General features: G+C 53.9%; 1 protein-coding gene across 3 annotated transcripts in view; it reads left to right on the top strand.

Annotated features, from left to right (window-relative positions):
- The window catches only part of SH3PXD2A (SH3 and PX domains 2A), a 254,234-nt gene that overhangs the window by 176,329 nt on the left and 52,203 nt on the right, over nt 1-25,702 (top strand). Inside the window, exons 7-8 of one of the 3 annotated variants that reach the window (XM_038009528.2) lie at nt 5,036-5,080; nt 12,272-12,403. In XM_038009528.2, the coding sequence (XP_037865456.1) occupies nt 5,036-5,080; nt 12,272-12,403 (177 nt within the window). Of the gene's footprint in view, nt 1-5,035; nt 5,081-11,622; nt 11,738-12,271; nt 12,404-25,702 lie in introns of those variants that run through there. The other 2 variants (XM_038009534.2, XM_038009529.2) reach the window with 2 other exon arrangements.

Below are 25,702 nucleotides of genomic sequence, written 5' to 3'. Positions count from 1 at the left end.
GGAACTTGCTTTACACCAGGGAAGCATTCCTGGAAGCATGGTTTCAGACTAGATTTGGATAAATTCAACCCAATTCTCACTGCTCTGGAGTTACTCAAGGTTAAAAGAAGCCTTACTATGAATCTATAAGGGCCCTTTTAAAAATTATTTTATACTTATTTATTTTGAGACAGAGTCTCACTCTATTGCCCAGGCTGGATTTCAGTGGCATGATCATGCCCCACTGCAACCTCGACTGCCCTGGGCTCAAGCAGTCCTCCCACTTCAGCCTCCAGAGCAGCTGGGACCACAGGCAGGCACCACCACGCCTGTCTAGATTTTTATTTTTTGTAGAGATGGGGTCTCACTATGTTGCCCAGGCTGGTCTCCAACTTCTGGGCTCAAGCAGTCCTCCCACAGTGGTCTCCCAAAGTGCTAGGATTACAGATGTGAGCCACCATGCCCAGCCTTTACTATTATTATTATTTTTAAGACCAGTCAAGTGCAGTAGTGAGACAGGGAGAAAGAGTGGAAGAAGTTTGACATGTAACTGATTGGGAACGGTTGAGATACTCACCATCTTCAGAGCAGCCAAGGACCCTCTCCTAACCTAGGCCTATCCAGGTGTTCCTATGAAGTCCTTGGATGTATGTGTGCTGGGTGGGGTAGGTTGTCCTTAAAGTCAGGGGCACCTGCAGTGTTGTTCTTTGGTTTCTCAGCATCACCTGGGCCTGTCAAGGATCAGGTTCAGCATCTAAGTGCCTTTGGGTCGCTGTATTTGGCCGGAATCTGCAGTCCCCTGGTTTTCTCCTGGCCTGGCTTATTGCTGGTATTGTGAGCAATGCCATGAGGGACAGCCGTGGCAGGGACATGAGCACTGTGGGCCATGTGAGGGAGGGACATGGCATGCCTGCCATTTCTCAGGAAACTACTGCTTTTGTCCCTAGCACTTACTCCTCTTCGTGTCCAGAGGCCTAATTCCCAGCCCTCCAAAACCTCCCCCAGGCATTATGCCATTTCAGTCTTAATCCTGCAAAGAAGGCAGGACAGGAGTTTTTTCCCCATTTACAAAAGAAGGAACAGACGTTCAGAGATTTGCCAGCTATCCCAGAGTCAGCGAGCTAAGTGGCAAAGCCAGCACAAGAACCAAGGTTGCTTTTATTCTTGCTCCAGATCTCTGCCCTCTGTGCCTCCTGAATCATCTGCTATTTTGGACTTGGGTTGCCTCCATTGAGCCTGCATTCAAGTGGTTTTCCCAGGAAGGACAGTCCGTTTCTCTGGAAAGATTCATTTCCGCTGTGGTCCACTTGCGTTATGGAGACTACCAGTTTTCTGCTGGGAAGGTCTAGAATGTCAGACAACTGCCTCAGGCAGGCCATCAGACAGGAGCAATAGGCCCAAATGCTTAACTGTACAGATGTGAGCATTGAGGCCCAGAGTATTTATTTATTGATTTAGACAGAGTCTCACTCTGCTGCCCAGGCTGGAGTGCAGTTGCGCAATCTTGTTTCACTGCACCCTCTGCCTCCCGGGTTAAAGCGATTCTCATGCCTCAACCTTCCAAGTAGCTGGGATTACAGGTGCTCACCACCATGCCTGGCTAATTTTTGTATTTTCAGTAGAGACGGGGTTTCGCCATGTTGGCCAGGCTGGTCTCGAACTCCTAACCTCCAGTGATCCACCCACCTCAGCCTCCGAAGTGCTGGGATTACAGGGTGAGCCACCGCCCAGCCGAAGCCCAGAGTATTTAAGCCACTTGCCCAAGGCCACACAGTGTGTTCTCAGCAAGAGCCAGGGTACAGATTTCCAGTCTGATGCCCTTCAATTTCCAGCAGGCCCGTGACCCTGCTCTGTAGGACCCTTGGTTCTGGGTCACCAGAGAAGGAGGCAGAGACAGGGGAAGACAGGAAGTAGTTGGTTCATGTCAGTCACAGCTGCTCACTTGGCTGTGCCCCCACACTGCTCCTTCACCCCTATCCCTCTGTCTGTCCAACTCCCCATCTTCCCAGCCCTTAGCCAACAACCTTGTCTGCCTCCTGGCCCAGAGGGCTAGGCTTTATGAGCCAGGGGCTCTTCTCTGTTCATTGTAATGAGGAAGAAGGGGTCCTTCCCACCCCTTGAGAACTTGCTAGAGTGGGCTAGAGAGAAGGGGGAGGGACTTTGGGAGCAGCAGAACTGGATTAATTCTGCAGGTCAGGGGACTGGGAAATAAATCATGTTTTAGAGAGAGGTTTCTTTTTAAAAAGACAGGCTTACTTCTAGTCTGCTTCCTATTTTCCTTTGCGGAGACAGATGGGAAGGCCCGCCTATGGGGACTAAAGGCGACAGGTGTGAGCTCTGGTTGTCTGCCCACAGGCCACATCCAGCCCCCTTTGTGGTTTTATAAATAAAGTTTTATTGGAACACAGCCCACTCATTCTTTTATGTATTGCCTGTGGCTGCTTTTGTACTATAAGAATAGAGTTGAGTAGTCTCAACAGAGACCATCTGGCCCCCAAAGCCTACAGTGTTTATTATCTGGCCCTTTGCAAGCACCTGTCCAGCAGAACAGGTCTTCTTGGGTTCTCCGGGCCCAGGCAAAATAGCTTTCCTTGGCTCACTGAAAGAGGTTAGCACTTCTCAGGTCTCCTTATGAAGAACCCAAAAGGAACCCAAAGTAGACAAAGTGGTCAAGCAAACTGAAGTGGAGAGTGGAGTGGAGAGAGGGCGAGATGGGGCTGGGATGGGCCTGGTGCTAGGCCCGCTTGGGGGCATTTCAGGGGCTTGCAGCAGGCAGCCCACTTGGCCACATCTCTGGGATGCAGCAGCAGGGAGCTGAAACTTCAGCAAGATGTGGGCACCAGGCAGCAACACCCACATTCTGAACCCAGACCTCCTTGGCCATACCAGCTTAAATCCTTGTGGAGGCCCTTGGTGTGTCTGCCTTGTCTCAGCCCTACCAGGGCTTGAAAGCTGGGCCAGCATTGCTTCTGCTCCCCAAGGAGGCTACTGACTGCTGAACCTGGGGAGGGGCTCTAACCTCAGATTTTGCCCTGTTTGTCTCTGAGTGAGGTCCCCTGGAGTCCCTCTACCTTCCATTCCAGATAACCCGGTGTCTGACAGTGACTGTAGGGCAGTATCTCTAACAGGGTGCCAGGTTTTTCTTGGTGCATCCAGTATTAAACACTGCTTAGTTCTTGTCCTTGCAGGCCTGGGGCATGGTTTTCTGGGTGTCCCCAGAGCTGATTGAACCCAGGGAGGCAAACTCATGCTAACCACACTCGTGGGAGTTACTGCTAGTGGCGGCTAACCATTATCAAGCACTGACTATGTAGTAGGCACTGTGCTGGGCACTATTACATATTATCTAATTTAATTCTCACAGCAACCCAGAAGGTAAGTATATCACGTCATCCAGATTTTTACAAGTTCAGGAACAGGCTCAGAGAGGGTAAGTCACTTCTTCAAAGGAGCAGAGCCTAGATTTGAATCCAGGCAGTCAGACCCCAAAGGCCTTGCTAGACCTCTCCACCAAAGCCCCACTCTGCTAATTTACAATAGAACTGGAAGGGGGCCAGGCTTTCCAGTTCTACACCAGGAGCCAACCTGCAATTGGAAGGTGGCTTGCTGAGTGAGGGAAAGAGTCAGGTACTTTAAATAGAGAGCCGCGTCAAGCTCTGATTAGCTCAGGCGTGTGTCCCTGCAAGAGATGGACACTGCCGTACTAGCTGTGTGACCTTGGGCAAGTTATTTAACCTCTCTGGTTCAGCTTCTTCATTTGCAAAATGGAGGGGATAATAGAACTCATCGTTGTAGGGTTATTGGGAAAAATACGAGTTACTATACGCAGAGTGCTCAGCCGGATGCTTGGCAGAGGGGAAATGCTGTGTAAGTGCTGCTGTTTATCAGTACTCTCTGAATGGGTGAGGCCCCTCTCCTGGCAAGCGCCTGGTGGGCAGTGCCAGGGTTTGTCTCTCAGACCTTCAATCCAGCGTTCTTTTAATTGTCCCCACTGCAGCCAGTGCTCTGCTCCTTTGGAGGTGAAGAGCAGCCCAGCAGAGAAAGCAGCAGCCTGGGGACGCCGGCAGACCTGGTTCCATGTCTGAGAGTCATCCCCTGTAAAATGGGGCTAAAAATGCCTACCCACTTGATGGGGTTGCCGTGGGGACTAAATGAGTCACTGAAGTTCAACTGTGTCAGTGCTCTTGACATGGTGGCCCTCTTCTCTTCTATTCTAGAAATGCACAAACCATTGATTAGACCAAGAGCTTTCTGCCTCATTCAGATGTTAATGGTATCACATCTCAGTCATATGTTCTTTATGCTGCTTTGATTTTGCTCCTTCCTCTTGGCAGGAAGACAACTCTAAATCCCATTTCACAGGTGAGGAAACTGAGGCTCAGGTTGGACACCACTGTCTGAGCCTGGAGTAGAGCCCTCATCTCTTCTGGTCACTCAAGGTCCCCATCCTTCTGCATTGGGGTTGGGGAGCGAGACTCCCTAAAACAGTGTTCTTTCTGCTCTGCTGGGGCCAATCTGTCTTCCTCAGTGGGTGGGGCTGCAGGAAGGGACACATCAGGGTCCAGTGGGTGTGGTGCCCCCAGGCCTAGAGATGGGTCCTGGGCGCTCCAACCCTGACATTTGAGGTTCTGGGTCCAGGCCACTGAGCCCGCTGGCCTTTGAGGATCCTTGCAACCACCAGGCCCCGTGGGACCCAGCCACCCACATGGCCAGAAAGGAAGGGTCAGGCTGCCTTGTACAGGGCTGTGATAACCACGGGCCCCATTCCAGGGAGGATCATGTAGGATTCTCTGTGCTCCAGAGGAGTCCTGCATTTCGGCGGACACCTCATTATCCCTGTCCCAGCCGGCTGTGTCCCAGCGCCTCTGTAATCACACGGGCCCACGCCCAACAGCCAGCCCAGGGCCAGGAAATCACTCTCCTCCCTCCTCCGCCTTCCGCCTGCAGCCGGCCGAGCGCAGCGCCTGCAGCCACTGGCTGTGGACCTCCTGCCTGCCTAACCGTTCTCTCTCTGGTTCTCCTCTCCTGCTGCCGCTTGCTCTCGGGGACTCGGAAGTGTGGCTGTCCAGCTGGGCTGAGTCGCCCAAGAAGGACGTGACAGGTACTGCCCAGCGTACGTGCATGTGTGTGAGCATGTGTGTTCCAGGCCCATGTGCGTGGGAGCCAGTGCCTTCAGGCCCTGCGCATGCTTCCCTGTGATGTGCAGCAGCTGTTTGCCAGCATGGCAGGGGGTCTTCCACTTGCTGTGCCCTCTGCCTCCCCGGTCAGATCCGAACGCGGGGCCCTTTGCTGAGTGATGACCACGTAGCTCAGCGTGTAAGCACATGTGCTCTGGACCCAGGCTGTGTGGCTTTGAATTCCAGCTCTGCTATGTCCTGGCTATGCTGCCTTGGGTGGGGTGTGTAACCTCCTTAAGGGGAAGCCATCCCACCTCGTGGGGAGCCTGGCACACAGAAAGTGCTCAGGCAGTGGTGGGGCTTTTGCCATCTTCAGCCTTATCTCAATTGGCCGTTCCAGTGAGAGAGCCAAGCCAAAGACAGTTCATCTCACTTCAGGCAGGTAAACTGAGGCTGAGAGCAGAGGGCCCTGGCACCCATGCCTCATTTCCAGTGATCTCACTGGGGAGCTGGAGATTTGGGGCAAGGGGTGAGGCAGGTCTGTGACTCACTGAAGATGGGTCGCAGCCCCCATGCCCAGCAATCCAGAGCTTGGCCTGCCTGGCTGAGATGGCCCTCAGGGACTAGGGCCTTGGCCTGTGTCTGGGAGGAGCTGGGCAGGAGTCAGGGACTTGCCTTCAGCCTTTGGTCTTACGGGACCATGGCAGAGAATCCTGGACAGCAGAGTTCTCAGCTTCTGGATGGAGATGGTCGGAGGAGGGATGGAATTTCCAGAAGGGTCTTCTATGGGTCCCCTCCGGTTTTGAGACTGTTACACACCCTGACCCTCTAGCCCCAAACCTGAGAGCAGAGGTTCAGGCTGGGGGAATAGGGGACAAAGCAGAAGGGTGGGAACTGAGTGGGGTGGTGGGGCTGGGCCAGCCCCTGGGTTTAGAGCCCAAAGCTCAGCCCCTCCTGCTGCAGCTGTGGGCGGGGAATGGGAGGTGAGCGTGTTGGGAGGAGTCCAGAGGAGAAGAGAAGGCAGTGGGTCGGAGGGCGTTGCAATCGTCCTTCTGGAGTTTCCTGTGACGAGGGCCTGGGCCTGAGCTAATCACTGGGCTCCTGTCCCTTTTTCCCCTCTCCATGCGCCAGTGAGCCAGAGCCCACTTGGCCCACAGCAATACATTTTATTCACCAAACGTATAGCGGAGGGGCCAGCAGTCCCAGTCCAGCCTGGGAGGAACCAGTTGTAAGGGGCTAGAGGGACTTTTGTAGGATGCCCAGGGTTGGGGAGTCGTGGGGAGCCTGGGGTGGAGGCCAGCACAGGGTCTTACTAGCTCTGTGACCCTGGGGAGGACACTTAACCATGTCTCAAGATGGTCCCAGCTATTTGGAGCAAGAGGCCCAGGGGAGGCAGTGTGGGCTGGGGGAAAACCCAGCCAGACTGCGAGTCCAGGGCCAAAGTCTCTCTGGGCCTTGGTTTCTCCATCTGGAGTGTTAGAGGGTTCTTTGAGATATGAGACAGGAAACTCAGAGGTAAGGGCTGATGCTGGAGATCCTTATAGATCAGGGGCCTCAGGTTGCTTAGCCTGGCATCCCTCCCGAGTAGGCCTAGGGGCTCTGAGCTGCCTCTCAATCCAGCTGGCAAGTACCCGTTGCCTGCTGAAGGTGGGGTCTGGGAGGGACATGTTGCAGGGATACAACCCCAGGCCTCCCTTCCCCACCCTTCTCCTGGCACCTGCAACCCTGGCACCGAGCTGCCTGCTGAACCTGTGGGTTCTGAGCCCACAAAGGAACCAACACCTTTGCTGCTCCCCAGATCTCTCATTCCCTCCGTTTGCTTTAAAATAACCATTTGTGGTTTCCATAGTACTTGAAGCCCCGTCACTTCATTCCACGCTCAGAACAATTCCCGTGAGGTAGGAACTGCTAATTGTTCCTGTTTCCAGATGAAGCTAAAACTCAAGAGAGGTTACGTGTCCTCCTCAGGATCTCAGAGCTAGTAAGGGCAAAGCAGGACTGGACCTCAGATCTTTAGATTCTAATTCTAAGCATTTCCATCATTAATTTCAGGTAATTACTATGTCCCATGTCATGTCCTGTGGCACTAGTCCTAGGGTGTTGAGAGACTCTTGTCCAAGGCACATGGTTTGGTTGGGGAGCAATGCCCAACATAAAGTTCAGGAGGGAACAGAAGAGAGGGAACAAGAGTGATCAGGAGGCTTCTGGAGGGCAGAGATGCTTGGGGAGAACTGGGAAATTGGAATTGGTAGAGAGAAGGGAAAGCATTCCAGCAGGGGGCAGCAGCTAGAGCAAAGACTTGGAAATTAAGAAGCTGCCTGGAGCAGTGGTGTTGGGTGTTGGCGCCTAGTAAGTGCTCGATACATGTGTATTGAATCATGAGTGATGCAGGGAATGGTGGTGTGGGGGACGGGGGTCAAGGAACTTGGGGAGCTCAGATTGGCAAGAAAGACTGGGCTTGAATTTGGCCTTTATTCTATAGGCACCAGGGAGCCATGGAAGGCGTTGGAGCATGGGAGTGACTTGGCAAAAGCCCAGTTGAGAAGTTTAAGTTGGCAGCCAGAGTTCCATCCAGGTGGTAGTTAAAGGAATGCAGATGTGAGGCAAGGGTGGGGCAGGGGTCCAGGGGACCCCCAGGACCCCAGCAGGTCCAACTAGGGGCTCTGTAATAAAGCATAAGGTTCCATCCCTGGATGAAACTCATGCAAAGGCCCCTTCCAACCCAGAGAGGCTCTGCTGTCTAGAAGAGGTACACCCCTTCTCCATGCTCCTACCAAGCACTCCTCATCTAAAGACACCAGGCTCCCTCCACTGCCCCCTCCCCACTCAGGCAGACTCCTCCAGCCCCCAGTTCTGCAGGCCTTGGCTGGAAGGGGATCCAGAGTGGCCTCTGTGGGATGACATCATCGCCCACTGCCTGCCTGGCCTGCAAGTGGTTTCTCATCTGGATACCTGCTCGCAGCTCCCGCCCGCCCGGCTGCCCTGGCCAGGGAACACCCTAAGAGGCAGCTGCCAGAGGGAAGAGCTGGGAGCCTGCCTGTGCAGGGGGAGGGAAGGGCAGTCAGAAGGACAGAGTGTCCGTGTGTCCATCCCACAGCCTTTGGAGCAGCTCCTGAGAGGGGCCAAAGCCTGTCTGTGCTTTCCAATACCTAGAGAACGTTTCCTTAACTTTTCTACCTGTGTCCCAGAGAGTCAGCCTTCAGGAAGCTCAGGCCAATTTTCCAGGAAAATGGTTGGGGGAAGGGGTGTGGGGGTGTGGATTTAACTCAGCTTTGAAACCCTGCCTCAGATTTTCTTGGCTTGGATTAAAATGAGCTGATGTCTGTCCACTCCCCAGCAACTCCTGCTCGTCCTCCAAGCATCTTCTGGCCACAAAGCTGGGGCTCCTTGCTCCTCCTTACCTCGATTTCCCCATCTCCCTTTCTCCCTTCGAGTTTGGCTGTCTCATTTTCCTGTATTTCCATATCAGAGTCGAGGTATTCATATTGACTCCACAAACCAGCGAGTCCCTCTGTTCATCTTTCTGCCAGTTCACGCGTTTCACGGGTTCATTTCACACTTACTGAGTGCCTGCCACCTAACAGGCACTGTGGTCTGGTCAGTAGAGGTGGCAAGAGTCAACTGGAAACCCATACTCTAGGCCAGGCACGGTGGCTCATGCCTGTAATCCCAGCACTTTGGGAGGCCGAGGCGGGCAGATCACTTCAGCTCAGGAGTTCAAGACCAGCCTGGCCAACATGGTAAAACTCCATCTCTACTAAAAATACAAAAAAAATTTAGCCAGGTATGGTGGCGGGCACCTGTAATCCTAGCTACTCAGGAGGCTGAGGCTGGAGAATTGCTTGAACCCAGGGGGCGGAGGTTGCAGTGAGCCGAGATTGTGCCACTGCACTCCAGCCTGGGCAACAGAGCAAGACTCTGTCTCAAAAAAAAAAAAGAGAGAAAGAAACCCATACTCTAGTCTTTATTAAGCAGCAGCTGTGTCCCAGGTATCTGGGATGTAATGGGCCCTTCCCTGGGGACCAGGTGCCAGTGGCCCATTGGAGGCCACATACAGTGCGGAAGTTAAGATCACAGCAGTGGTGTCAGGTGGGCTTGGGTTCAATCCCAGCTGTGTGACCTTAGGGAATTCACTTACCCTCACAAGGCTTGCTTTGCCCATGCGTAAAATGGGGCCATCACAGGACCTACTGCACGGGGTTGCTCTGAGGATTGGACAAGGCAGCTACATGCTGTCAGGGGCCTCCAAGTCAGCACTGATGAAGGCTTGCTGTCACTACTGCTATGATCTGGGCACATTCAGGCCTTGCGGGCTCTCTAACATGCCACAGAATTCTCTGTTCTTCTGTTTGCTGCTGGAGCCTTTCTTTCCCACTCTTCTCATCCAGTACCCCCACACTGGGAAAGGAGGCCCCATTTCTCATAGGGCAGGGATGGCCATTTTTGTGCCAGGTGCACTTAAGAAGTGCTGTTGGCCACAGAGGCTCCAGGCATGGAACAGGCACTGCCGTCCCCCTAGGGGCACAGTGGGAGGTAGTCCGTCAGTGCAGCACCCGGCACTGCCTCTGCCCAGCTGGCAGGGGCAGGCACAGAAGCTGGCATGCCTAAGTACAGAGGCGGGGCAGGCCCTGCTGCCCGGCTGTTGGTTGCATTTCTGCCTGAAATATAATCCCTGCTTTAGCAGGGCTGCTCGGGACTGTGCACGTGCGTATGTATGTGGCACACTCAGCTGTGCAGAGTCCCTTCTGCTTCTCCAAAGGGCTGAGATGGCCCTGCAGGGCCCACACCTCATGGGAGAAAACTGCCGGGGGCAGTGGGTTTCTTTCCCTGGAAGGAGGCCTCCCCTTGGGATTTCCTAGAGTTCTGTGGCCATTGCCGTCTGCCCTAGGTTGGAGGGAGCCTCCCCCCACAGAAGGACCCCAAAGATCTAAGTAGTGTTTCTTGCTCCAGGGTGCCCACAAGCACCACAGGGACACAGAGGGGATGTCCAAAAACTCATGCCTGAGTCCCAGACCAAAGAAACCTGTCTCTCTGGAGCCCAGCATTAGTACTTTTAAAAAGCTCCCTGGGTGATTCTGTGCTACCAAGTTGAGGATTACTGTGCTAGAAGAACCAGACTGATGGGAACAAATCAGAGGCAGTTATTCCGCAATGGAAAGACAGATGGGCTTGGGCCCGAACAAAATCATACTGAATGAATGTGCTGCTCTTCATAGCAGCTGTAGGAGCTGGAGTCATCTCCTGCCTGCTCTAGAGGGGCCTCTGGTTAGTCTTGTGTGAAATGGAAAGATAAGGGGGATGTTGTGGGCATGAAATGGGGCAGTTAATGTGCCTGGCACATCACATTTGCCAAATCAAACTCAGGCGTGTGGGAAATGTGGCTGTAGGCTGAGGCACCAAGGGGGCTCTGTGGAGCTTGGAGATCCTCAGCAATTTTTATAGCCAGGCTAGTGACATGAAGCCCCCTAGCCTTCAAGGAAATTGGCAGACATACAGTTTATGCCAGTCGCAGTGGCTCATGCCTAAAGTCCCAGCACTTTGAGAGGCTGAGGCAGGAGGATCACTTGAGCCCAGGAGTTCAAGACCAGCCTGGGCAACAAAGTGAGACCTCATCTCTACAAAAAATAAAAAAATTAGCCGGGTATGGTGGTGTGTGCCTTTGGTCCCAGCTACATGGGAGGCTGAGGTGGGAGGATTGCTTGAACCCAGGAGGTCAAGGCTGCAGTGAGCCATGATTGCACCACTGTACTCCAGCCTTCGCGACAAAGAGAAACCCTGTATCCAAAAAAAAAAAAAAAGTACTAGGAATTCCCTTTGGGCTGGGGGTGGTCTGAAAAGGCTTCCTATAGGAGGTGACTAGTCCATCTCTGGCTAGTGGATCCTTTTCACTCCTAGCTAAAAGCACATCATATTTTAAGTGTCTTATCCCCACACCCACCCTAATAATGGTGATGGGAAGAGTTGAAGTGCAGAGGTTTAAGCAGCATCCAATGCCATACAGCTAGGAAGCTAAGAGAGCACCCAGCCTGTCTGCCTTCCTGCCTGGTGCCTGCTTAGTGAATGTCGTGCTGGTCCGGTGGCTGAGAACAGAGAAACTGCTTGCTCCTTGGAGTCCGCCTGCCCTCCCTCTGCTGCACCCATCTTTTGACCCCTCAAGCCCCTCAAACTGCCAGGGGCCTGACCACAAGTCCCGGCACTGAAAGGTAGAGAGAAACTGAGTCAGTCTCTGCAGCCAGAGGGCCCTCTCTGGAAGCAGGGCTGGGGGCAGGCCTGAGCCTGGTCCGACTGCACCCGGCCTGGGCTCGGTGGCAGCGCCTGGGTGAGTCCGAGGGGTAGGAACGGAGCGAACTTGAAGAAAAGTTGGCGGGGGGCGGGCTGGGCTCGCCAGCCGCTGGCGCGGGGACTTTCTTCTTGGGTTTCAAGTAAACAGTCTGGGCCTCCTCCCCCTCCCCTGCCTCCACCCCCGGCTCCTCATTCGACGGGTCTCATGTGTTTCTATTTAAGGGTTGCGAGTAAACCCCAGTGATTGGCGGCCTCAAACCCTCTTGACTCCTCGCCTGGGCCTGGGCCGCGGAGAAGCTCTCTCCCGCTCTCTCCTCTCCCTCTCCCGCCCGAGGGAGCAGGGCTGCCTTTTCTCTCGGGTTTGCAGGGGTTGGGGGCAGAGGCTGGAGCCTCCTGCTTGCCTTTCCTTTGCCTCTGGCCTCAGCCCTCATGGGCCGCCCACCCGCTGGCTCGCCTCCCTCCCCGATGCCCCTGCCGGCCCGAGAGGGAGGCTGGAGAGACCCCGTGGGCCCCAGGCGTCCCCGCAGGCTCCCTCATGCCGGGCTGTGACTAACTCATCGCAGCACAAGGCTTCTTCCTGAGCTTCCTTGGCCTCCGCCTCCGCCTCCGCCTCCGCTCTGCCTCTCTCGTTCCTCCTCCTCCTGCCCGTCCCTTCCCCGGCCCCCTGGCTCCCCATGTCCCCCGGACCCCGCGGTGCAGCGGGCCGGTGTGGGGCCTTGCTATATGGCCTGTCCTTGGCGCCCTGTGAGCTGCGAGCCCCGGCTGCGGGCTGCCCCTGGGAGCGGCGCTGGCGACAGAGCAGCCACCCCCGAGGAGGCCGATGGACAGGGGGCGCCCCGGCCGCGGGGCCATGGCCGGCCGCTGGCTCACCGCGTGCTTTCTGCCCTCGCCAGGTGCCGACGCCACCGCCGAGCCCATGATCCTGGAACAGTATGTGGTCGTGTCCAACTATAAGAAGCAAGAGAACTCGGAGCTGAGCCTCCAGGCTGGGGAGGTGGTGGATGTCATCGAGAAGAACGAAAGCGGTGAGTGCCCTGGCCGCTGGCCGTCCACTGGGGTTCCGGTCTGGCCCCCTGGCCAAGCTGGTTTTTGTTCCTCCCTCCTCCCCCACCGCTGCAGCTATACGTTATTTCCATCTGGCAGAGAGAGGGCCGAGGCGGTTGAAGTTTCCCCCTGTTGGTTTGGGCTGCAGGCCAGCAGTTTGCCTGGTGGTGGAAGAATGTCTCCCTTGCTCGGGGTAATTAACCAGCCTGTGTTAATGCACGTTCAGGCACAGCGCAGGAATAAGTGGCCAGCCCTGCTGGGGTCCCCGTGCCCTCAGAGGACCGTGGGGCAGTGTGCTCTCAGCTCAGGGATGCCCAACAACAGCATCCTCCATACGCCACATTCTGAGCCAGGGTCCAGGCAGGGGCAGGACAGCTGATGGGGAAGGCAGGCCCTGCTGTCAACGTGGGGTCCAGGGTTTCCAGGTCCCTGGCGTGTTGTCTGAGGAAGGGCCAGGCCTGTGGGCGTTGGCTGGGGTCTGGTTGGGGAGCTGACTGCCCCCTGCCGAGCTGGAGGTCCCAGGACCTGGAAAGCAAGCGCAGTGAGGGGGATGCAGCCAGGCCCAGCCGGGGCCCGGCAAGGTCCCAGACTGACAGGGGCTGTGCTGACAGCTGCCCAGGGCAGCTGGTTCTCAGGGTGCCATGGAGGGTGCAAAGGTACCTTGGTGTCCCTGGCAGCAGGAGTCATGGCAGGTGAAGAGAGGAGAGCCCAAGCCTGTCGGTCCAGGCCTGTTCGGCCCCCAAGAGAGCCAGGCATGGGACTCGAGCCCAGGACAGCCATCAGCCCACAGCCTCCCAGGGCTTGCATGGGTTTCTGGGGTGTTTTGTTTCAGTTTCAGTTTGCTGCAGGGAAGGCCCCTGTGCTCAGAGCCTCTCTGAATGGTGTTTGGTGGATACTTCCAGAGGGCAGGAGCCTGTTCTCCTCTCCTAGTCCCACTCTGTGCCTTGCCAGTGTTTAAACCCCAAAGGAAAGGCAAAGCATGCTTAGGACGGCAGTGCCTGCTCTGTAGAGACAAAACCGAGACACAGGGAGGTTGCGGGGAAGCGAGTCTCCTGAGATCTGAAGCAGAACCCTGTGCCTCCAGGTGGCCAGGAGCTGTGGGGATGCTGAGGAAATCCCAGTGGGCCTCCTGGGGGAGGTGGGTGCAGGCTTCTGCCACCGGTGGCTCCGGGAAGCAGGGCTGTGATATGCATATAGGGCCTGACTTGTGGCCCTCCTGCTCTGAGGTCTTCGAAGTGCCTGCTCTCCTCTCAGGTCAGGCTGGGTCTGCCCTTGTGCCTGGAGTCATCACCAAGGTGGTCAGCAGCGACAGTCCTCCCTGGCAGAGCCATGTCCCTGCTGTGAGGCCTCAACCCTTCATCCCAGGTGCCCACACTGGGCTCCTCCCTGGGCAGCTTTGTCCTCAGCCTTTGTCATGCTGGCAATGTCATGGGGGTCTGACTCTGGAAACCCCCAGCACCTGAAGACCCAAAGTAATGGATCTCTAATGGTGACATGGGAGACCTCAGGTGAGGGGGATGTTCGTTGTAGAGCTTGCATCAGGAAAGGTGGTTGGTTCTTCTCAGAACTTCTGGCTAGGGAAGTTCTGCAGGAACCAACGGTTCTCCCACCATGCCTGCCTGTCCCACCATAGCTATTTAACCCTCGAGCAGCAGGAGGTAGTGAGCCCACATGTCTTTGGGGGCCACCAGCCACTGGTCAGGATGGCTGAAGATGAGACAGCATACAAGAGGAAATCATCCTGCTGGAAGACTCCAGGATTCCCAGGGCGTGTGTGCCCTCTCCCCTCCTGTCCCATCTATAGGACCCTGGGACACTGGAGTCCTAGGATTGGGGGAAGGAACTCTGACAAAGGGGGAGACGCCTGCTCTCCTGAGGAGCAGCCGATGGCTGTTAGAGGTGGCCCAGGCACCCCAGCTGCCCACGGTCACCTGTGGCCAGAGCAGGCCAGTCTGGCACGCAGACCGTGTGAGGGAGCTACTGTTCTTAGAAGCCACATTCTACCTGCCACTACCTGCTTGGGGTCTTCACATCCCTTAACTTCTCTGGGCCTCAGTTATTCCTTCCATAAAATGGAGGTGAGCTTGTGACTGATTGGAAGCAGGCGCTGGAGCAAATGACCTCCCTGAGGTCTCTCTCGGGTCTGAACTCCGTGGCTGGGAAACGTGGTGGGACCCTAGGTGTCGGATAGAAAGAGCTTCCCTGAATGTGGCTTTTCTACTTCTGGGAGTTTGGTATCTTTACCCTTGGTGGAGACAGCTGCTCAGCTGCAGATGTTTGCACAGGACCTGGACTGCTGTGCCTGCCTCTTCAAACCCATCTGTTGCTATCTACCAGGAGGCCTGGAGTATACAACCAGCCTAACCAGAGAAATGAAGTGGGTGGAGGGGAGAAAGGAAGAGAGCCAAGCTGCAGATCTCTGGGAGGGTGGTTTCCCCGTTCAGGGAAGCTGGAGGCCTGATGGTGGGGGAGAGGAGGCGTCTTGTGCGTCCTGCAAGCTGGCTTTGGAAGGAGTGGTGAGTGAGGCTTTTGAACTCAGGAACAAAGACCCAATTGTGAAGCCTTTGACCTTGGACACGGTGGGTGTGTTGAGGCATTTCCATTTGCATTGTTGGGCAGTGGCCCCCAGCCAGCACCATCCCCACCTCCCTGGGCCTTGCCTTGCCCACAGGGTGCCAGGACTCTGCCGGTGTCCCCTCTCACTTGGCTGGGAGTGCCTCAAGTAGAGTGTCCACAGGGGGACCCAGCCACCTCTGACTCTGCCTGCTCATCAGAGCCCCTCTGTGCTCTCACTGGTCTAAAGAGAGATGTGCATGGAAGGTGATTCTGAGTCAGTAAATACCAAGTGGCAGGCCACATGCTTCACATACATCATTCTATTGGGATATCATGAAACAACACCATGCAGTAGAAGGCAGTTTCACCAATTTTTGGCTGAAGTAATAGGCTAAGAGGCTGAGTAATTGCCTTAGAGTCCAAGAGTAAGATCTCTTCCTTCAACAGAGGCCATGCAGGGAGGCTGAGAATGGACCCATCCTGGGTGGGAAGGGTGGAAGCCCAGGTTGGCGATGCTGTAGGTTGAGGAGAGACGCAGGCTGGGTGAGATAGCTGCAGAGCTCCCTGGAACATCTGTGGGGAAGGTTGTCTCTGCATCCATCCTTCCAGCTAGTGGGAATTCATGTTGTTCATTGATCCATTGAACTTGGGGACAGGAAACAGCTGAGAGGATCTGAGGAAGGTGATGTGTACTTAGGACTGAGAACAAACCTATTCCAGAGAACAGGAGTCAAAGAAACCCAAAGTGGGACTTAAGTAGCTTTAAGGAAAGCATTTGTGATCAACCAGTGGGCCTAGGGCCAGATCAGAAAAGGACTCTTTTTCTCCATTGATCAACAGGAATACATACAGCAGAAAGATTCACAGTTTTGGTAGCTTTGCCACCAAGCAAGCCATACCAGGGCATGCAGCCGCCATTGTTACTTTGTCTTTGGAAACCCCTCTACCCTTGACATAAGCAGCAGTGCGTAAGTTGGTGGGCAGGTTTTAAAGAATGTCCTCTTGAGGACATTCATTTGCCTCAAATACTGCATTGGCTTCCCTCTCCAGCAGGCATAATTTCTGGCAGTGCGATGACATCAGGGTCCTGGTCACTCTGATTTCTGCATTGAGCAAAGCTGCATCTAACTTCCTAGGATTGTTTCCTTCTTCTCAGGACTGCAGGCGAGGGGAAGAAGTGGGCAGATGAGTCAACAAAATTTTTCCTGCCTCACCTTTCTTCTCTGAGTCTTTGCTTACTTCCTGCACCAGCATAATACATTGGGAGTTCTTATACTTCCATGGAAGCAAAAAATTTTGAGCTCCTGGTCCATAATTTGTTTTTACAAGGGAGAAAACCAAACCTTGGGAAGAATTTGAGAATTTTTACTCCCCTCTAGGGTCAATGCTTTAGTCCCAGTTGAGTTGTGAGTGGAGGACAGAAATTCACTCAGACTTTCTCAAGAGATTATTGAAGCAATAAAGGAAAATCTCACCAAACCCAGAGGTGAGAAGTAAATCAGCCTTAGGGGGTTGGGACTGGGAACCAAAAGTCAGCACAAGCCAAAGCAGCTTCTCTGTCTCTCTTACTTACCATGTGGATTTTTTTTTTTTTTAGATGGAGTTTCACTCTTGTTGCCCAGGCTGGAGTGCAGTGGCATGATCTCAGCTCACTGCAACCTCCACCTCCTGGGTCAAGCGATTCTCCTGCCTTAGCCTCCCAAGGAGTTGGGATTACAGGCACCTGCTACCAAGGGTGGCTATTTTTGTATTTTTAGTAGAGACAGGGTTTTACTATGTTGGCCAGGCTGGTCTCAAACTCCTGACCTCAGGTGATCCACCCACCTTGGCCTCCCAAAGTGCTGGGATCACAGGCGTGAGCCACCGCACCCAGCTACCATGCAGATTTAAAGCACAGCTGTGCTCTTCCAACTGCAGATCAGCCTGCCTTCTCCTCTCGCCCGACCATGACAGCAGCTTGTTTGAGTGGCACTGGTTTCTCAGGACCAGACTTGCATGACTTTTCAGTTGAGATCTCTCCCAACAACTGAGTTTGACCTCTGGTTCTCTGAGTTCAGAATTCAAAGTTTGAATCTGATTGTTTCCTCACCAGCAATGGATTGGCAAATGTTAGATCAGGTGTCCAGCCCTGGTCCAATAGGCTGGGTCCCAGAGATGCATCACAGAGTATAAACATGGTTACCTAACCAACCTCTTCAGCAGAGGCTGTTGGTGGGCACATTTTAAAGAAAAGTTACCCAAAAACATGGTGGTTGCAGCCATTTTACTTGTTCAGTACCTGTGCATGTGGTGGGGAGGGTGAAGAATCCAGAATTCCAATACCGGGTTTAAGATCTAAGTCTATACTGTGTGATATAAGTAGAAATCGGTTCGTTTTCTGATGGTTAAGAGTGGGTAGTGATACATACCACATGGGCTTTCTGTAAGGATGAAATACACTCTATGTAGGAGTGGTTCATTTATTCATGCATTTATTTCACAGTTCTTGAATATGAATACTTTGTGCTAATTGTGTATACACCCATGAGGTTCCTGCCTTTATGGAGCTTAGAGTCTAATTGATGTGCTTATTCTGGTATACTGTATTGTGAGCCTGGGATAGCCTTACAGACTTTGCTTTTTTTTTTTTTTTTTTTTTTTTGAGATAGGATCTTGCTCTGTCACCCAGGCCGGAGTGCAGTGGTGCAAATCTCAGCTCACTGCAACCTCTGCCTCGCAGGTTCAAGTGATTCTCCTTCCTCAGCCTCCCGTGTAAATGGGATTACAGGCATGCACCACCATGCCTGCCTGATTTTTGTGTTTTCAGTAGAGATGGGTTTCTTCATGTTGGTCAAGCTGGTCTTGAACTCCTGGCCTCAAATGATCCACCTGCCTCAGCCTCCCAAAGTGCTGGGATTACAGGTGTGAGCCACCGCGCCCAGCCTGCATTGTCTTAAATGGATTTTATGTGTATCTTCTACATCTTGCTTAGATTCTGTACTTACCGTGTAAACACCTGATTACTATTATAATTCAGACTTCCACATTCACCTGCTCCTGGAAAAGAAGTGTCCCAACAAAGACAGGCTAGGCTGTTTCTAGAAGGGCAGGTTTATTGTAGTCTGCATTGCGGATAACTGAACTAACATGCTTATTTCTACAACAGTAGAATACTGGCTCCAATGAACCAGTCTCCATTTAGATGTGGTGCCACAGAGGTGGTGCCTGGCCCAGAAGGTCCTGTCCTAGCCATCAGAAAGCCTTGTGCACCGACAGCTCTTCTGTTGGAGTGCAGCCTGTGTGTGTGTTCTTGCTATATCAGTCTCATCAGCAGAGTCCCTTTTGGCCCAAGATGATCTCTAGTGTACAGCTGTTACCCACTTCACAGAGCTGGCTGGAGGGGAAAGGGCCGGGGAGGATAAAGCCAGGAGCAGAGGCAGGCATGCTAGCCCAGCCTCGGGCCCTTCTGCTCAGCTTTATTCACTCCAGGATCAAGATTATGTTGCAAATGAGATTGCAGGATAGCCTAGCAGTTAGGAACATGGACTTCGTGTTAGAGAAGGCTGCTTTTCATCTTGAGTTGGTTACTTCCTGTGGTGATCCTGGGAAAGTTTCTCGGGTCCTCTCAGCATCAGTTTCCTTACCTGTAAAATGGGGATAATTGTACCCACAGCTATGGGGTTGGTATATGCTAATTCAAAAGGAATTCAGGGCCAGGAATGGTGGCTCATGCCTGTAATCCCAAAACTTTGGGATGTTGAGGTGGGAGAGTAACTTGAGGCCAGGAGTTCAAGGCCAGCCCAGGCAACATAGCAAGGCCCTGTCTCTACAAAAAAATTAAAAATAATAATAATAAACACAAAAAGAATTTAGTGCTTCATGCAGGGCCTGGCACACAGTGGGTGCTCAATAAGTGACAGCCACTAGTAAGACCACTGATTGGGGCCGCTCTGCCACAGATCAACCCTGGGGCCTGCAGGGGGCCAGTTTCTCTCTTGTGGCCTCGATTTCCCCATCTGTTCATAGAACTGACTTGCTGGTATCTGAGGACTGTCAGTCCTGAGGGTCTGTGAGGTGGCTATAGTGGCAGAGGGTTTAATGTCAGATAGTGAGGCCAGGACAACTCGTTCTGTGGGGGGGCCAGACTCACTCCCCTGGAGTTCTTGCTTGGGCAGCTATCCTTGCCCCAGCCTAATCAACAGAGTCCAGCAGGAGGAAGAGTTGGCGACAGAAGTCAGGGTCCCATTGGTGGCCTCATGGGATCAGGGGCTTTCCTGACAACCCCACACTGATGGTCCCTCAGTAGCCCTGTTGCATGGTGCAGAGCTGAAGTGTGGGGGGTGAAGCCAAGCATAGTCGAGAAGGCTTCCTGGAGGAGTCTGAGGCATTGAGCAGGGCTGGGAGAATGAAGGGATTAGACAGGCAGAGTGAAGAGTATGGGACGTGGTGGGACTGCGACTGCACAGCAGGCATCTAGGTGCCCCAAGCAGAAGAAAAGTGGGAGCTGGGCAGCAGGAGGTGGGAGGATAGGGCCTCGGGAAGCTGGTGAGCAGGAGAGCTCCTTGAGAAGAGTGAGCCTTGAGGCAAGCCCTCCGGGCTGTGTGGGGAGGAGGGTGGCAGGCACAGGTGTGGCAGGGGCTGGGCGGCTCTGCAAATAGTGCTTTCCTCCAGCTGGATCCGCAGGGCCTGTTGTCAGGGAGGCATCCAAGGGCTTGTCAACGCCGAGTGCTGCCAGCCACCTGCGTGGAGCCAGCTGCCAGGCAGGCAGGTGGGGCAGTGAGCATGGGGGTGCTCCCTCCACCACACTGTCACCCTGCCCAGGTTGGACAGGCCTAGTGTCCAGTTGCTGTGGCCTGACTCTGTGGACCTGTTGGCTCTGTGGACCTCTCGTGTCCCAAACTCCTCCAAGGCCATTTTCCTTGAATAGTTATTTCTCAGCAATATATATGGGTCATTGGTGGCCTCGGTGTGGCATGCAGCCCTGGAAGTCCCACAGAAGTGCCAGAGTGACAACCACTGCTCACCCCAGTTGTAGCCTCAGGGCAACACGTGGCCGCCTTCCCTTTGGGAGACAAACAGGTTTCTACTGACTGAGCCCGTGAGCATCTCCAAAATGTTGTTTTTCCAAATTTAAACACCGAGGGACCTGTGAAGCCAGTCTTCCAATGGCTGGTTGGTCGGCCATCAGTAAATCTCTATGAGCGGACTAAGTGTTAGGCTGGGATCCAGAAGTGACAGAGGCCAGCAAAGCCCTCATGGGGCTCAAATATTGCGAAGAGACATGTAACAGGTAAACCAAGGAAGTAATTGTAGGTGTTGACAAGCACAAGTAAGGAAACAAGCAGGCGCTGTGGAGAGGTCAGCAGCAGGGAGGCGGTGGGGTGCGGTCAGGAAAGACGCCATTGAGGTGTTGTTAAAGCTGGGGACAGGTGGGCCTTGGTGAATGCAGGAAACAGCAGAAGGCTCACTGGTTCTGGGAGGGCAGGAGTGAGCAAGGGCAGAGACGGGTGCCAGGCCAAGGAGTGTTATTCTAGGTATAGCTGTCACTGCATGCCTACTTGGAGCCCTGCAGCGGAGCTTGCCTCCTCTGACTCAGGTGTACCTTTGCACAGGTACCCTGTGAGTGGGCAGCCCTGGAGACCCTCTGCCTGTCCCCAACACACAGACACTGCCTTTGTCCCCAGTAGAAATGACAGGTCTCTCACCCTCCTCCCCGGCTGAAGTGCAGGGAAAAAGATCACCCCACATATTTTCTCCACTGTTACATAACAGATTTCGGCAAAGTGTAAAGCAAACACTTTCTGGGGAGTATAATTTTTCAAGACCTTGGGGAATTTGGGTTGGGAAAATGCCCCTTCCTCATTCTCTCCCCAGCTTATCCTGTGGCCGTGTGATATTACACCCTTCAGCAGCTGGGTTTTCTGTAATTGTTCTGGTGGGAGTGGGGGACGGCTGCCCTCGTCCCTCTCAGCATCTTTTCAGATTCCATAACCTCATCCTCTGGGTTTCCAGTGCTGACCTGGAATCCTGGCCTCACTCTGGGGGCGTAGCTGGGGTGACCCAGTTTACCCAGATGGCCTGCAAAGTCTGGGGGAGCCAGGGCTCAGCAGGGCTCCCCATCCTGGGAGCTGAGCTGTGGAATCCCAGGAAACCGAGGGAAACTTCTGGCTCATAGAACCCCTGAGTTCATTTCCCTCTGAAATATGCTGTGTATGATTATCATTGGTTTTGTTTCATCCAACTGTCTCAGCCCCAGCTCCACACTCCCCTTTTTAGCTGGGCATCTCTCAGGCTCAGGCTAAAGTTCATTTGCCTCCCCTGAGTTTTTATTGGATCAGATTGTGGGGAAGTGGCCCAGGAGCACCATGGGAAATGAGCAAAGGCCAAACTCAGAGTAAGTCTGCCAAGGACTGTCCGTAAAGCGAGTAAACTGTGGGTGGGTTTTGAGACTGGTGTGCGATAGCAGATCCCTCTCTCCTCTCGTGACAGGGCCCGTTGGCAGTGCCACAGGCTGCCCTGGGATCCCCATGTCCTGGAAAGCTCTAAGGACAGTGGCCAGAAGCCTGCATGTTCTGTTCTCCCACACTCCTGCCAAGAGGGTTACTGAGGAGGTCACGGCCACCTGGAGAGATGCCTGCTTGTGTTAGCTAAGAGGGGGGAATTTTGGACTTTTTAAAAGGTGATCTCTTTCTGAATCACAGTATTTTTATGTTTTACAAGATATAAAACCATGCAGTCTATAAAGCATCTTGGCAAGAGGCAGGATGGATGTTGGCATTCTGTCTTTCCAAGGAGGAAGTTGAAGCCCAGAGGGGTGAAGTGACTTGCCCCAAGGTTGCACAGCTGGGAGGTGGGGCATGGGCTTCAGTCATTGCCATCTGACCGGGGTTTGGAGATCTGGATGCTTGCATTGTAGATTTCACTTCTTTGCAAAGCCAAACTGCAGACTGCTTCACCACATGAGTTCCCCAGCCACAGAGAGGAGGAAAGCAGCGGTCAGTTGTGCTAAAGCCCCACTGGGGCAGGAGAAAGGCCAGGGGCAGCAGGTCAGAGGGAATCTGAAAGGAAAGAGAAGCATGTTGACTCATTTTCCCGCAAGAGAGTTGCATGAGCGTTCCCACCTTTGGCTCACCAGGTCCCTGGGGAGGGGCTGGTCTGCGTGGGTGGGTCAGTCTGCTTACCTGGTGGGCAGCACCAAGGGTGTGAGGGTGGTGCTGCTCAGCGCTGCAGCCTACATTGCCTTCTTTTCACTATGCAGACCCATCCTGGCCACTCCTCCAAACACACGCCCCCTAAGGAAGACCTGTCACCTGCTACCTTCTCTCTTTCTGCACCTGCCACCCTCTCTCTTTTCTGCATGTGATGAATGCTGCACCCTACCCCAGCATTCATCACATCTCAGCCCTCAGTGAAATCCTACATGCAGGGGCTACTTCCACAGGATGTGGTTTGCTCATTCAGTCAACAAACATGAGCACCTACTGTGTGCCCTGTGGCATGCCCAGCACTAGGATGCACGTGGACAAGAGGCAGCTGTCCCTGTCTTCCCATTGCTGAAGGTAACAGCATCCTAGGGCTGTCTCTTTACCTGCAAGGTAAAAAACCCAGATGTAGTGAGTCAGCCATTTTCACTCTGCACCTACAGTGTGCAAGGCAGAAAGCAAGGTGTGGCTGAAGACTGGAGACAGGACTCAGAAGAATGGCATAGTCTGCTCTGGGTACTGTGAGCTTTCATGAATATTGTCAAGCTTGCTCAGAGACAGGGACAGGGCCTAGATTGGGTGGGTGGGGGAAGACTTCTGGAGAAGGTAGGCCTTGAACAAGGGGCAGGCCCCAGGTGGACAGCAAAGCTGAAGGAGGAAGGTGCTCCAAGCAGAGTAAACCTGAATGATGCATGCAGAAGTGTGGAGGGTGAAGTGGACAGGTGTGATCCAGCCACAGTGCCTGGGGGCTGCCTGAGAGAAGCTGGAGGAGCTGGTCAAGGGCTTTGAAGGGCCTTAAATATAGACAAAGAAAGCTTTTCCTCTGTTCTTCCCCACTGTGCTGAGGGGCTGAGGGAGAGTGGAGGCCTGGAAAAGTGAAGCCACGTGCCTAGCATCGTAGTGAGTTTGAGGCAGGGCTGTGGCACATCTGTGGGCTGCTGGTGCAGTGGTGGCTGTCTCTGAGGTCCCAGGAGGCCTGGAGTGATGTGGCTGGTGCCAGGTTGAGGGGAGGAGGGGAAGCAGGGCTCTCCAGCTGCTGCCACTGCTGAGCTGCTGCTCACCTGGCCTGGGGCCTTCAGCCTGTTACTAGGGCTAGAGCCTGGAGCCAGGCAAAGGCACCACCCCTGTGCATTTAAAGAGCCTTGTTTTTCTAACTCCCCTCTCCTCTACCCGCAAGATCAGCTTCACATGCCCCAACTGGAGAATGCAGATTTCCCCATCTAGCAAAGTTTCTGGGGGCTGGCGTCAGGCTGGGAAGGAGGCATGGTGTGCTCCAGGGAAGGTGGGGCTGCCCTACAGCTGGCTGTGAGTCCCCTGTCAGGTCCAGAGGCTCTGCCTCCTCAGCCCCTTGTGTTCCTCCCTTCCCCCAGGAAGGGGGTGAGGTCGCTGTTGAGGTTGGCCAGGCATCCAACTCTGGTGTTTCTGGACATGATGTCTTTCTCTTTTGTTTTCTGTACTTTTAAGTGGCATTCTCACAGGCCCCAGCCTTCCCTCTGCTCAGCGTGCTCACCATCTTTTGATTATAGCAGGATCTTGAGCTGCTGTGATCAGGGGTAGTGTGCAGGTGTGGCGAGGATACAGGGCTTGGGGTCTTGCACTTGAGACCGCAAGCCAGCACCTGAAGCATTGGCTACTTGAGTCTCCCACGCTTGGTTTGGCCAAATGACCTTTCTGTGCGCTGGTGGGGTTTTCTGCCAGTTCTAGACACTCACTTCTTGCTCGAGGCATTGGGTCAAGGAATAGCCGCTTGGCATGGTGCTCAGAGTGTCATGTTAATGGGCAGAGCAGTGGCGTGCCATCGTGGGAGGAAGGCCAGGCTTTGTGTAAGAGGAGCTTGGTCAACCCAAACTCTAAGCTCAGCTACCAAACAACCAAGTGACCTCAGGCAAGCCACTCCACCTCTCTGAGCACAGCTTTGCTCATCCACAGCATGGAAGGGTGATTAGGAGTGGAGACAGCAGCCATGGTTGCTTTCCAGACACCAAGCCACCCCATTCCCCTGACCATTGTGCTGTTACCAAGCTGGGCAAGAAGCCAACTTTATCTCTGTCATTCTGGAGCTCCTAAGATTCCCTCTTACCCCTAGGGACCTGAAAACAAGCCAGTTTCAGCTCAGAGGGAGCAGGCAAGGGGAATTTAACCATGTTGGCAAGCCTTCAGCCAGCTCTCCCCCGCAGCCAAATGGGTCACTGGCTACAAACGTCCTTGGGTTCGCAATGATGATCACAGGGATCGTGGACTCCTGAACACCTTTGGTATGGGCTTTGTGAAGCCAAATACATCACAGATTAAATTTCTGGAGAAGGAACAGCTGAGAAATAGTCTCGAGCTTCCCTGAGCCACTTCTGTACTATGGCAGCGAAAGGGTGTGCATGTGCGTGCGAGGGGGATCTGTGTTTTCTCCCCTAACAAAAGGGTAGGAGGTAGGGCAGAAGCAAAAGACGATCTGATCTTGTAATGTGCAATAGCCAGTGGGCCAGCTGGTGCTTTTCGTGGTTTTTAGGACAGTGCCGGGAACAGAAAGAATATGATGAATGTCATGGAATTTCATGATAGGAGTTTGGGGTGGCTTCCCCTCCTTTTTAAAATAAAGTAATGTTTTGAAGAGTTGCCCTGGAGAACTGCTGAAAGCAGAGAGGCTGATGGACGTTTTTGGTTATGTCAGATGAGGACAAGATTATCCAAGTGAGCGAGGGTGTCTCTCCCTGTCGGCTGGGCTGCGGGGTTCCAGGGCCGCCCTGCCAGAAAGCAAGCAAAGGGCCCGTAATCACAAACAGGCCAGGATCAGTTACAACCAGAAGTATTACTTTAGACTCTTGGCTTTGATGGGGAAGAATGCAGTTTTCTTTGGCCCCCTCCCCCGTCCTTCTCAAGTTAAACAAGATCCATGAAAGCAATAGCTGTGGCGCTTAAAGAGAGGCTTGCTGCAGGGGTCTCAAAAGTCAAACATTGGAGGGCTCCCCTGACGCCCACTGGTATCGGGGTAGGGATTTGCCTGACCCTTTTACTGCCCCATTTCTCCTTGTGTGCACTGGGGAATCCTGTTTTCCCAGACTCTTTCTTGTCTACCTGGGACCTTCTCACTGCCTCACCTGTGTCGTGCCCACCAGCCCATGGCCTGGCATTCTCTGAGTGCTTGCCATACATCTTTCCTGTGTGGATATGTGGGTGGGAAGGAAGTCGGGCGGGGATGGCAAAGAAATGGCTAAGCACATTGGAGCAGACCTTAACCAGCTCCTGAAGATAACAGAACAGGAGATTCTCATCCCTCGGGGCTCCAACCCGCCCTTGGGGCACCCTCTTCTCCTCCCCTCCCCCTGCCTTAACCAGCGCCTCCTGGGCAAGCATCTGACTGACTCTTTCCTGCTTGGGCATGAACAACGCTGCTCCGGAGCACTGGCATTATGCGGGGCGTGCTTTCCCCGGCGCTGATAACTGGAGCAGAACCAGGGGTGGCCTGAGCCTTACTGCCCACAGGGTGGGATTTTAACTGGCTGCTCGTTGTAGGAGAGAAAGGACAGTTACCTCAGCATCTGGGCTTTG

Source organism: Chlorocebus sabaeus, chromosome 9 (genome assembly GCF_047675955.1).
Source record: "Chlorocebus sabaeus isolate Y175 chromosome 9, mChlSab1.0.hap1, whole genome shotgun sequence".
Classification (NCBI taxonomy): domain Eukaryota; kingdom Metazoa; phylum Chordata; class Mammalia; order Primates; family Cercopithecidae; genus Chlorocebus; species Chlorocebus sabaeus.
The sequence above is the reverse complement of the archived record's forward strand: the minus strand, read 5'-3'. Positions and strand labels throughout refer to the sequence as shown.